The 12777-nt window shown below is 43.5% G+C and overlaps 1 protein-coding gene across 14 annotated transcripts in view; it reads left to right on the top strand.

The window, feature by feature from the left end:
• The window catches only part of KCNMA1 (potassium calcium-activated channel subfamily M alpha 1), a 754541-nt gene that overhangs the window by 673903 nt on the left and 67861 nt on the right, over nt 1–12777 (top strand). For all 14 annotated transcript variants that reach the window (XM_047760135.1, XM_047760128.1, XM_047760127.1 and 11 more), the window contains 3 exons: nt 3154–3277; nt 7811–8035; nt 11612–11804. In XM_047760135.1, coding sequence (XP_047616091.1) covers nt 3154–3277; nt 7811–8035; nt 11612–11804 — 542 coding nt within the window. The remainder of the gene's footprint in view (nt 1–3153; nt 3278–7810; nt 8036–11611; nt 11805–12777) is intronic.

Here is a 12777-nt window from a genome sequence, read left to right as displayed (position 1 = left end):
AGGTACCATGACTGGTCAGAAAAGGAAATACCTTTGTTCAGGTATCTCTTTGACAGTCTTCAGATCAGCGCCCCCCCCCTTTTAATAATCCTGGGTGAATTACATTTAACTTATTGAGGGCAGGAGTTCCTGCTATGATGCAACAGGATTGGCAGTTTATCTGCAGCACTGGGACGAAAGTTCAATCCCAATCCTGGCACAGTGGGTGAACAGATCCTGTGTTGCTACCGCTTTGGCCTAGATCTGCAGCTGTGGCTCAGGAATCTGATCCCTGGCCCAGGAACTCCATATCCACGGAGCACCCAAAAAAGAAAAAAATTATTATCCAGGACAAGCTGAGGCTTGCAGAAAGTACCAAGTGCAGCATGGCATACTGAGACTTCCCGGATGCTTCCAGCCCAAATCATGGCTTGCATGATTGTCAGATGACACCTGGTGCACCCAAATCCGCACCCTAGTTAATGAGGCTTGACATTAAAAAGCTGTCTTTTTTCTTCTTGTTGCGGGTCAATTGGTCATCAGGTTTATTTATTTACTTTTCTAAGATGAGGGTTGGAGGCCAGTGTAACCAAGGGGATAAGTCCTTCCCAGAAAGATAGGGAATCAAAATGTATCTCCTCTCTCTCTCAAGGCACATGTTTTCTGAAAGCAATTTTGTCCAACCTACTACATCATTTACTTACTTGCTAATATTATATGAATATAAATCCTGAATACATGGGGGGCAGGTCTCAGACCTTCCTGAGACAATACTTCCACCACAACCAATAAACAACCTGGCTTTATATTATCAGGGCAAATTTATGAAGCTCTTCTTGCAACTAAAAGACGTTCTTCTAGGGCTGGGAAGGAAGAGTTCATTCTGTTGGGTTTCTCAAACCTCTTCTTTATGGTGGATAGTGGATGTGTAGAGAACGCTTAAAGATTCTTAAAGAACAACAACAACAAAAACCCTCAAAGTTTGCTCTTGCCCTGATCTGTGACCCGTTCTTAGCAGCGACTGCCTTTTTATTTTAGCGTTTTTGACTGAGCTCAGTATTTGAAAGGTGACCTGCTGGTTTACAACACCTCCAGGTTTTCCAGCAACCCAGCTACTGAGATGTTATTCCAAGCTGATAGTTCTACTCCTTTAAAGATCAGATATAACAGTTCTTATAGGAATCTAGCATGTTCATTGCCTCATATGATATATGTGAGGCAATGAACATGTGAGGCAGGATTGCCTCACATGATATTTGTCATTTGGTATATAGCCTAAAAGAAAATTCTCAAGAATAAATAAATGTGGTGAGAGTCTTCCCATTTATGTGGAATTAAAGCCTAATCAGAGGCCCACAGTAGAGATCCTGAAAGCTTAATTCTAGGTCTGTGGACTGGGTAGGGTGGGCTGCTATTCCACTCTGTGTCCTGAACATATAAATGGGAAGCATCAGAGAAATTTCAGAGGAAGAATACTAAGAATTGAGGACTAATAACTAAAGTTCACCCTTTAATGCTTGATAGAGATGGTTTAAAAGGTAAAATAAGGAGTTCCTGTTGTGGCTCAGTGGGTTAAGAACCCAACTAGTATTCATGAGGATGCAGGTTTGATCCCTGGCCTGGCTCAGTGGGTTGAGGATCCAGCACTGAGGCCAGCTGCAGTGTAGGTGACAGATGCGACTTGGCTCAGTGTTGATATGACTGTGGCATAAGCCTCAGCTACAGCTTAAATTCAACCCCTAGCTTGGGAACTTCCATATGCTGAAGATGCAGCCATAAAAAGAAAAAAAAAAGATAAAATAGGAGTTCCCTGGTGGCCTAGTGGGTTAAGGATCCAGTGTTGTCACTGCTGTGTCTTGGGTTTCGACTGTGACATGGGTTCAATTCCTGGCCCAGGAACTTCTGCATGCCTTATGGGCATGGCCAAAAATTTAAAAAAAGGTAAAATAACTTTACAATAACTCTTTGGCATTTCAATTTATATTTTCTATCTTGAATTGACAAGATTATTAAGGAAAAATAGCTCCACTGCACAGATCGCTATGTCCTAATTTTTTGTGGTTATTGTTGCAGAAACCCAAATACCTCCCTCCAAACTGAAGAAAAAAATCACTATCAGAGAAAGAATCTAGGCAATGGCCACGGGCCAAGGTGCAGGATTATATTTCTTAGCTGTAAGCTTGTTAGAGCTGCCTGATTCGATTGTAATTCTTAAGGTTGTCGGTAGGGCTCTGCCAGTCCACTGGAGGGGAGGCCTCTGTAGAGGCATCTTTCTTCTCCACGAGTAAACAAGGCAAGAGAGGGTGAAGGTAGCCCTGAGAATTCAAGACAAGTTTATTAAGATGTGTCTGAGTTTGAGACTCTTGTCAAAAGAGTGTGGCAGTTGGGAGGTGAAGGTAGGGGTGGGGTGGGGGTAGCGTCATTAGACAGTTAGTGCAAATACAGTTGTCAAGGCAGGGAGGGGGGGGGGTGTTGTTTAGTATTGAAATCGTGTATTCCAGATGTGGGCATTTGGTAGTCAATCTGCTCTGAAGTGACACGCTGCTGAATCTTTAAAAGGCTTCAGCCGGGGAGAGCAAAATCTGATTGGGCAAATTGCTAAAATATTTAAAGTGCAGCCTGTTAAAGCTTTTACTGCGAAGAGCATCACGTCAGAAGTTGTAGTCAGAACGAGCGAGTAATTGGCTTTCCATCCTCATGCCAGTCAGTCAGCATGAGGCTCTATTCGAGTTCCTTCCTCTTCATTGCCAATGCTAATAACAACCCTTTGGGGTGTTCGTGTGCATGTGTGAGTGTGTGTGTGTGTGTGTGTGTGTATTTGTGTGTCCTGGAGAGACTGGAGAGCTGGTAAAACAAGAATGGGAGGAGGGAGACGTTCATAGAAAGGGAGATTAAATCTACCGGATGATGTGAAGTCCATTTAAAAAAAAAAGAGGAACAAGAGAGAGAGGCAGAATGATGACCTGACAGAAGTCACCTGCATGGCCAGGAAGTGGTGGTGGTTTAGGGCCAGTTATCTTTCAAAGGATAGGTTCTGCAAGCCAAAGAATGGCCTTCAGTGACAACTGCTTCCTCTGCATCTTTTTATCTCCTCTGAGATGTAACTCAGGGGGCACTTTCCATTTATAATTTACCACATTTTCCACTTAGGTTTTCCTGTCCTGTTCTCCCCAGGCATGACCCCTTGTTAATCCCTGGCAATGATCAGATTGACAACATGGACTCCAACGTGAAGAAGTACGACTCTACGGGGATGTTTCACTGGTGTGCACCCAAGGAGATAGAGAAAGTCATCCTGGTGAGTGACAGATTGCAGAATCGATGCCATCCGCTTCTGTCCCATATTATGCTTGCTAGGAATGAGGTTTTCCGAACTCCGTGGTGCAGTGACAGTCCCTGGTCCTAATTATTTTTGATAGTTAATATTTAGGACATACATGGAAACAGCTAGAACTCTCACCAGAACATGAACTGAGGGTGGAATTTTCAATCTCTGAATATTTATTGGCTCATTACCGCAAGAGGTGACCACGGGCTGTGTGGCAGGCATCATGGGAGGCAGCATGTACCCTAACAACTTGTAGACGTGGCTCTGGGACCAGAGCCTGCCTGTGCCATTGGTAACTGTGAGGCCTTGGATGAGTCACTTGATCTCTTCATATTTTATTTTTTATGTTTTACTTATGTCTATTTTCATGATGCTATAAAATGGTGTTGATTGCATCATATGTTGTCTTTTTTAAATTTTTAATTAAAGTAGATTTGATTTATAATATTCTTTCAATTTCTGCTGTATAGCAAAGTGACCCAGTCATTCATATATATATATACACACACATTCTTTTTTTCTTTTTCATACTATCTTCCATCATGTTCTAACCCAAGAGATTGGACATGGTTTACAGCACAGGGGACTTCTTTGTACTTCAGTTCTCTTATGTATAAGAAGATGGGATGAGAATAACCCTCACTCATAGGGTTGTAGTGAAGATTAAAACCCATCATATGACTCAGTAAACTTTATGATTATTCTTTTTAATTATTATTATTATTAAATGCCAGGAAGGAATATGAATGCTACCTGTATTGTTACTTGTTTGTAATAGTGCCTTGGGTCCTTCTAGGTAATAGCCTTGTACCTGTGGCCCTTTGTAGCACATGACATAGGCAGGAAAATCACGTTTGCTGATGAAGACAAGGATGGCAATGGTCTACCTCAGGGAGTCTGGGGCTCAGAGCCCCATTTCATGCTTGGCTGTTCTCAGCAGCAGCAATAGGCTTCTTCTGGTCTGTTCCAGGAATGCCAGCCTAGATAACAATCCAGTCTACTCTTTAGACTTGTCTGATTAACAGCTTTAGATTTTAAGGCCTACATTGGCTTTCCTACGCTTGATTGTCTTGCTAATCCATGAAAAATGGATTAATAATCAGGAAGGTCAGTTGGAAAGGTTCTTTCTCTCTTGTGCCTTTTAATCCCTAGATTGCTGTGGCCTCCCCTTTATGTTAGCCAGGAAAATCCTATCATTTCTGATGTCATGGCCACCCTTCTTAAGAAAGGACTCTTCTAGTGCCTCAGAATGGCTTTGTCCTCTAATCCACTAGATTTTCCTTGTGTTTTATCTGGATGTCTCTGTGTTTTCTCAGTTTAATTATAATCGAGTATTAAAAGCCAATACAGCTTTGTGCTGGAGGCTGTCTGGGAGGTGTGAAAGTTGCAGGCAAAAGCATAGAAAATCAGAATTCTCAGGACACAGCCCCTGTCCAAGGAGTGTAAATGGTTCTCTTCACAAAGCTGCTCCATGGACTTATATTCTGTTGTTGTATTCGCCTCCACTTTTGCTCCAGGGATATAAATGCTCAGCCTGGTGTTACTCACCTGGGGACAGGTCAGAGGCTGGGTTGTCATTTTGGGGTTCCACGGTTTTAATGGCTTTCCTAGATAATCCTGAGGAGTGTGTGGCTAACTGGCATTCAAAGGCCCCGACTGGCACCAAAGAGGCAAGTCACTCCTTTCTCATCTGAAAAACAACATCACTTAACAAATGTTTATAACATAACACTATTATGTGCTAGGAACTGTGCTCGTTGCAGGGGGTACAACCCCTGACAACGACTGCTTTCATAAAGCTGGTATCCTAGTAGAAGCACAGAGCAAATCGCCAGGTAGACATATGTACATGTCATTATGTTCCAGGGACTCATACAGTACCAGGAAGAAAATAAAGCAGGGTCATGGATTAGAAAGAGACTGGGAGGCACTATTTAGTATGTTCCAAAAACCCTTCTAAATTAACCCTGGCACAGAGAGGAGAATGCTTGAAAGAGCCAGCCACATGAAGATTTTTTCTGGGTGCAGGACACTAACTGCTTTGGGGGTTAGAAAATACAGCGGTCGAGTTCTCGTCGTGGCTCAGTGGAAACGAATCTGACTAGCGCTCATGAGGATGGGGTTTGATCCCTGGCCTCACTCAGTGAGTTAAGGATCCGGCATTGCCGTGAGCTGTGGTGTAGGTTGCAGACAAGGCTCAGATCTGGTGTTGCTATGGCTGTGGTGTAGGCTGGCAGCTGTGGCTCTGATTTCACCCCAGCCTGGAAACCTCCATATGCCATGGAGGTCCTAAAAAGACGGGAAAAAAAAAAAAAAAAAAAGAAAGAAAATATGGCAGTAATGATGAGGACATGACCATCTAATTAGAGGATATAAATGTACTATGAGACAATATATTAAAAGCTAAATGTTACAAAGCACAAAGTGCTGTTTGAATCTAATATGTATCTAAATGGCCAGGGACGTCTTGCTAGATACAAACAGGTTGAGCTTGCAAAGGGGACCATGGCCATTAAGACCCCACTTGGACTAGGCCTTGAAGGATGTGCGGGGAATACCAGATCCACTCATGAGTGGTTTCTCTTTGGGTCTTCAGTCTGGCAGAATGAGTCTCCCCAGTGCTCAGTCCTGGGAATTGGGATCTTTACTAGGTCTTCCAGGAGATATTGCTGTGGCTGCTCTAAGAGTTGGTGTTTTGGTCCCCAGATCTAGCTCCTGGGGTCAGCACCGCATAGGCCACTCTGCTAACCTGTGTCTTCCCTGCCTCCCCTATTGTAGCTTTCCAGCCCCTCTTTTGGACCCAGTTTGTATTCCTCAGGCTTGCTGAAGAGAGCTAGGCTCCCAGATGACCTGGCCAATTCAAATTAACTAGGAGTCCCATCACAGCATGTTACAGACTGGTTGACCCTCTGCTGGTGGTACCCAGGCACTCACACTTCCATGCAGCCGAGATAACTAACTCCAGGTATTATTCATGAAGCAGTGATGTGGGGTGGGACTCCCCAGTGGGTCCCCCTTGGTCACCATTTATAAGACATGTTTTACAGCCCATGTCTTAGATATCCCTGTACCATTGTGGAGAGAAACCAATAATGGTGACAGCCCCTGCTTTAGCCTAACGATCAGGGAGTGAAAGCTAGCTTCTTCCTCTCCTTGGGGGTTACTGTAATAACCCTGACATTGCCGTGAATTGCAATATTGGCATTTAAACAATCAATACACCGGTCAATTCCAGGGATTAAATTGAGCAGGGTTTGATATGTGCAGTGGACATTAATATGCCTCCCCCAAAGCATTGCAAGCCACATGGGGCCATCCGGATGCACAGTGGGTGGATGGGGAGGAAGAAAGGCAAGGTGGAAGGCATCAGACCAGAAAGAGAGGCAGAGAAAGGCCCACACTGGTCTCCCGTATTGCTCTCTGCACTAACACAATGAGCAGTGGACAACCATTTGCACTTCCTGGGTAGCTCTAATGGGGGTGATTTTATTCTTTGATTTGTTTCCTTGGTAAATACAGGCCAAGAGTTGCAAGAAGACATGGGCTCTTGCTTTTCTGTATCCAGATCCTTTTAGTGGTTGTTTGGGAGTCTTCTTCTGGTGACTTGCACAAGTGGCCACTCCAAACATGTCCCCAAGGCAGCAGTGGACAGTGGTCAGCACACGCTGTAAAGGGCCATCTAATAAATCATGCAGGTTTTGCTAGCCATCCTATCTCTGTCATAGCTAATCACCTCTGCTTTTGTAATGTCATAGCAGCCATAGACACTACCCAAATGAGTAAGATTGGCAGTATTGCAATAAAATTTTCTTGGAATTTGAATTTCATATAAGGTTCACATGTTATGAAATATTCTTCTTTTGATTTATTTTCAACGATTTGAAAATGGGAAAACCAAGCTTAGATCACTGGCCATTCAAAAGCAGGCAGTGGGCCAGCTTTGACCTGTGAGTGATAGTTTGCCAGCCCCTGGCTTAAGAGAGCATGTTCTGCCTACTGATGTAAGGCTGTCCTGAGAGATCCTGTTGATGAGTCTAGAATTCAAAACGCATTTCTTGAGCCGAGGCCAGCATGGGCCTTACTGCTTTATCATCTCAGCAAGAGACGCAGACGAGGCAGCCCATTTTATCAACAATTCCTGGAAAGTAAGACTTCCTTTTCCAAATCACAAAAATATTGCTGTTCTCTCTTATTTTCCCTCCTGAATATGAGTATGAAGGGTCTCCTATTCATATGCATATAAGGTGGATCTCCCTTAAATCTTTTCTCAAAGACGGTCGTGATGAATCTGTTTACCTATATGTATGTGATTTATACACCCATACTCAAATGATAAATGTATAGGGCATGTATATAACATTGAAGAAATAATTTTTTAAAAGAATAGCACATAGTAGGCCCTCGACAAATGTTTACTTAGTATTTTACACAAGGGATTTTTTAGCACTTCCCACAGCCCTACGAGGTCTTCTCTCCAATGCTTGTGCTCTTCTCCTCCGACAGACGCGTAGCGAAGCCGCCATGACCGTCCTGAGTGGCCATGTGGTGGTCTGTATCTTTGGCGACGTCAGCTCAGCCCTGATTGGCCTCCGGAACCTGGTGATGCCCCTGCGTGCCAGCAACTTTCATTACCACGAGCTCAAGCACATCGTGTTTGTGGGTTCCATCGAGTACCTCAAGAGGGAATGGGAGACGCTTCATAACTTCCCCAAAGTGTCCATATTGCCGGTAAGTCCAAGCTTCCATTATTAATGCTCTTTGCTTCTTTTCATTCACGAAAGAAAATCCCAGATGGATATAGTACTTGTAGCTTTGATCATGTCTCTGCTTCTTCGTCTGGTTCTGGGCCTGAGGACTCAGCCCTTCTCCTCTGCTCTGTCTAGGAATAGCCAAACCCTGGGAGACCTTATTAAAAGAAATTTGCAGCCACGTTCAGTTGCTCACCAGGCACAGAGTTTGGCTGGTATCAAATGTATTAAGCATATCGGTGTCTAAACACTCTACTTTCCCTACCCAGACCCAGTGCTTTGCAACATTATGGTGCTTATAGCATAATTTACATGTGGAACTATTTATATGATTTTATTTATGACATTATGAATGCTTGGAGAAATCTTAGTTTACCATGTTCTGTTTTTAACTAAATATATTTAGCAGAGTTCTTTATTTCTGCCCTATGAAAGGCCAACACCCTTCTGCCTGCCAACCCCTACCTCCCAGTCATTTAGAGCCCAGAAATGTTTTCATGAGGTTGTGTGTATACATGTACATGTATGCTTGAGATGTACTTGATTATAAAATGCTAGGACCAAAATCTAAAAAGATCCATTTGAGATTCCATAATTTAGTGTGAGGGCTTGGGCTGCCTGATCTGGGAGTCATGTAACTAACTACTTCCTAATCGTTAATCAATATACTTTCTATAAACTTTAAAATAATTGTAGAGCAGTGTCCATTTCAACATTGACAGAATTCTCCAGGTCACAGATCCGTGCAAATATCACTTATCCTCCACATCTTCTTCTTGGAGGTTCACATGCCTAAAACTGAGGAACAGGCATCTGATTCTCTATTTCAAGAAGTTGGGGTTTTGTCTCACTTCCAGAAATGAAATCCACGATTTCTATTACTGGCTTCTATAACCTCAGACATGGAAAAAGAAGAGTCCAATAATATAAATCAATAAGGAAGACATAAGAATCTATGCACAAGTAATGCCCATTCATATCTACTATGTATCATAACAAATGCCTGGCACAATTAGACACTCAATAAATCAAGGAGTGAGAAAAATATGGACAGATAACTTTTGGATGCTGGGCCCAATCTCACTGACTTAATGAACGCAAGCGGTTAAAAATAGTCACCAGCAGAAAATAGTTGTATTCTTAGAAGAGCCTAAATAGATATATACGTTGTTAATTTCAGAAACTCGAAATATGCTTACATATTTCCATGATTCTCTTCCTCCATGTGCTCTTTTCCATGGTCCTTGGGAGCAATGTACTGGAGTTCAACAGTATCTTGCAAAGACCATGCTGTTTTTCTGAGACATAGGAGACTGTGTGTGTATGAATGCATGTGGTGGGTATGTGTGGAGCATTAGGTGTATGTGCAACATTTGCTCTGTGTATATGCTTGCTGTATGTGTGTTTCCTTGTGCATGCCCTTGTACACATCCACTTGTCTGCTTGCATCTGTATAAATTACTTCTCTATTTGCAGGGCCTTTCTGAGCCCTCCAAAATCTAGCACATTCAAGTACAACTTTTTTTCTACAAAATGGGCCTTCATCTATAACCTCACATATTTCATTGTTTAAACAGGGCCCCACACATAGGGCCAGCACAGAGAAGCACAAGGAGTTTCTATGGATATCATTTGTATTTCTTGCATTTTGAAGTCATGTGTGTACAGCAGCACAGGGGTTACCTTCTATCACAATTACTGCTGGATTCCCTGCAAGGTGAAAATGAAAAGAATATGGACAGAGGCAGTTGAGGCTTATGCCAGGCGAAATGATTCAGGAATTTGGGCAGATTTATTTTGTACCCAGAGACCCCTGGAAAAGAGGGGAGACCTCTCCCTCCCTCAAAAGATCCTGCTCCTGAGCCTGGGCTAGTTGCTTCCCAGCCCCGTAGTGCTAAATGCCTCTCTGCTGTGATTGCACTTTGCAGCAGCATCTTGAAGGCTGAGAATAGACTCCCGGTCATAAAAGCCATCAGGTCAGAAAAGAGGGCTGATGGCTTTGACCTCTGCAGCCAAGTGCAGTCTTCCCAGATTCCCCATTATAGGAGGGAGAACCAGAGGAAGGAGGTTGGAAAACCATCTTCCTACAGACAGTGGGTGGAAAGTGACTCAGGCCTCCATGAAGGCAAATCAGAAGCTGGATTCAGGCTGGAGGATCAGGGAGGCTGGTGACTGGCCTTGAACCCCCACATGAGGCCCCTGGATCCCTCTGCCAAGGGATGAACGATTAATTCTGCCCTGGCCTCTCCTGAGGACACAGAGCACGTGGGGGTCATGCTTCTCTCCTCTAACCTCACCTTTCTGTCTTACCAGTATCTATATTCCCTGCCTTTCTGTCATTACCTCCGAGATCTGGGTGTATTTTTTTTTTCCATTGTTTTTGGTCGTTATGGGATTTTTTTAAAAAAATCTGTTTACTAGCTTATTTATTTTTAATTACTCCAATAATATACAAATACATTCTTGTTATAAAATATTCAAACAAAACAGAAGTGTATAAAGTCAAAAACAAACTTTTCCTTCACCCCCAATCTTATTCCCCTCCCCAGGGGTAATTACAGTTATTAGTTTAGTGTGTACTTTTCTTGAACTTTCTCTCCGAGTGTATGAACATTTATTAATACATTTATACATATATAGCTTTATTTTGTGGGTCTCTTTTCACATAAATGAAATCGTACTCTCTGAATTGTCTAGACCTTGGATTTTTGGTTTGTTTTCACTTGGCCCCTTTGTCTTTGAGATGCTTCCAAGGCAGAACCTGCATGGAGAACCTTTTCAGTCCTTTTTCCTGCTGCATAGATTTCCATTGTATGTATGGTGTATATACGATGCTGTATTGAACTACGCCTAGCTTCTTGGACAATTACGCAATTCCCTTTTTTATTCCCTTTTTTTTTTCTTTTTCTCTTTTTTTTTTTGCTTACTTAAAACATACATTAAAATTATATGACCTGAAGCTTAACTCCTTTCCTTCTCCCTTTTGCAAGATGTGCATTAATTCTACTCTGTCCCACATCCTCCAAGTTGAGCACTGCTTTCAGCCCCACCTCATCACACCATGCTCCTTGGCTATTTCCCCTTGGCTGCCTGGGAAATTCTAGTTGGAGCTGCCGTCTTTTTGCCCGAGACAGAATTGACCTGCTATTAAATAAACAGGCATTTGAAACCCACCCCCTGGTTCCATTCTGAAAGCCAGAGGTTGCCACAGGACAGTTACTTAAATCAAGACAATTTCCAGGCAGGAAGAAGATGTAGAACCCTGGCATTATTCCTCTCCCTCGTTAGTTAGTAATAGCTTGATTGAGTATTGAGAGCAAGCCTAAAATGCTGCCATCAGCACCAACTACCCTTTAGATTAGCACACATCTCCTATTCCCTGGAATGTAGTTAGGCCAGCTTAATGTCAAGGCATAAAAAAGATACTTGTTAAATAATTTCCCAAAGCTCCGGCTCAATCTTTAATTTGTTTTTATTTTTCCCCCCTCTTTCCCTCTCATCCCTCAGTCTCATTTTTGCTTCTCCTTTTTTTTTTTCTCTTCCCTCTATGCCAAAGGGTACGCCATTAAGTCGGGCTGATTTAAGGGCCGTCAACATCAACCTCTGTGACATGTGCGTTATCCTGTCAGCCAATCAGAATAATATTGATGATACTTCGCTGCAGGACAAGGAATGCATCTTGGCGTCACTCAACATCAAATCTATGCAGTTTGATGACAGCATCGGGGTCTTGCAGGCTAATTCCCAAGGTAAGAACAGCCCGTAATACTTCTCTGTTGTGCCTACGGGGGACAGGGGCTGGCAAGAGGGATATCCTTCACTCGGTAATTCAAAGAGGCTCACATCAGCCTGCCTGGTAGTGAAACCCACGGTGGCTGCCATGGCTTTCAAAGAGGCATCTGCTGTCTCTTCTTCCCAGTCCAGGAAGTGGGCTTGAGACCCTAAAACCCACCGTCCCAATAGGCTGCCTTCCCCGAGAATAATGCAGCCTTTAAAATGCCACCCCCTCCGCCTTCCCAATGAGTGGCTTTATGATCAGGGTCGCCAGCTAAATGTCAGAGCGCAGAAATGATGCTGGCTGAACAATTCCCAGTCTTTCTCCCCAGCATGGATTTTTGCTGTTGACCTGTGTTAAGCTTTGCCATTGTTATAGCGGCATAGGGGTGTTAGGCTTTGCGTTATTATGGGCTGACCGAGGGATGCTGGTCTCTGGAGAGTCGGGACTATCTGGACACTGAAAGTCATTGAGCAAGAGGTGACACTTGTCAGCCCATGCATTTGCTATAAGAGGCACGTCAGTACTAAATGACACACATCTGCCATCTCTCCTCTGCCCTGATCTTCCCTGTCATTTGCTCTGGGATCCTGGGCAGATGGTTACATGACAATGTTGTGTAGGAGTCTCAGGCAGCACTGCAAAACCCCTGCAACACATAAACTCACTAATCAGGGCTGTAGCAGGATGGAAGGTGAAGCCTTTTCCTCTGAGTAACACTTGTGTGTGGGCTTGCCAGGAACTGTAGGATCGTTGTCATATGTTGTCTATGGGATGGGTGGCACTGGGGGCCTGATGGGGACCTGAATGCCATCATTCAAGGAGCAGAAGGTAGAGTGCGCACCACTCATGAGAACTACAGCCCACTGGACTGTGAAGCAGCATCCTATTGATAGGACAAAGCTCACCTGGATCGTGCAGCCTAGACCTATGCACTGCATTATCTT

The sequence above is a fragment of the Phacochoerus africanus genome, chromosome 15 (assembly GCF_016906955.1).
Source record: "Phacochoerus africanus isolate WHEZ1 chromosome 15, ROS_Pafr_v1, whole genome shotgun sequence".
NCBI lineage: Eukaryota > Metazoa > Chordata > Mammalia > Artiodactyla > Suidae > Phacochoerus > Phacochoerus africanus.
Note: the sequence above shows the minus strand (reverse complement) of the source record. Positions and strands in the feature narration are given on the sequence as shown.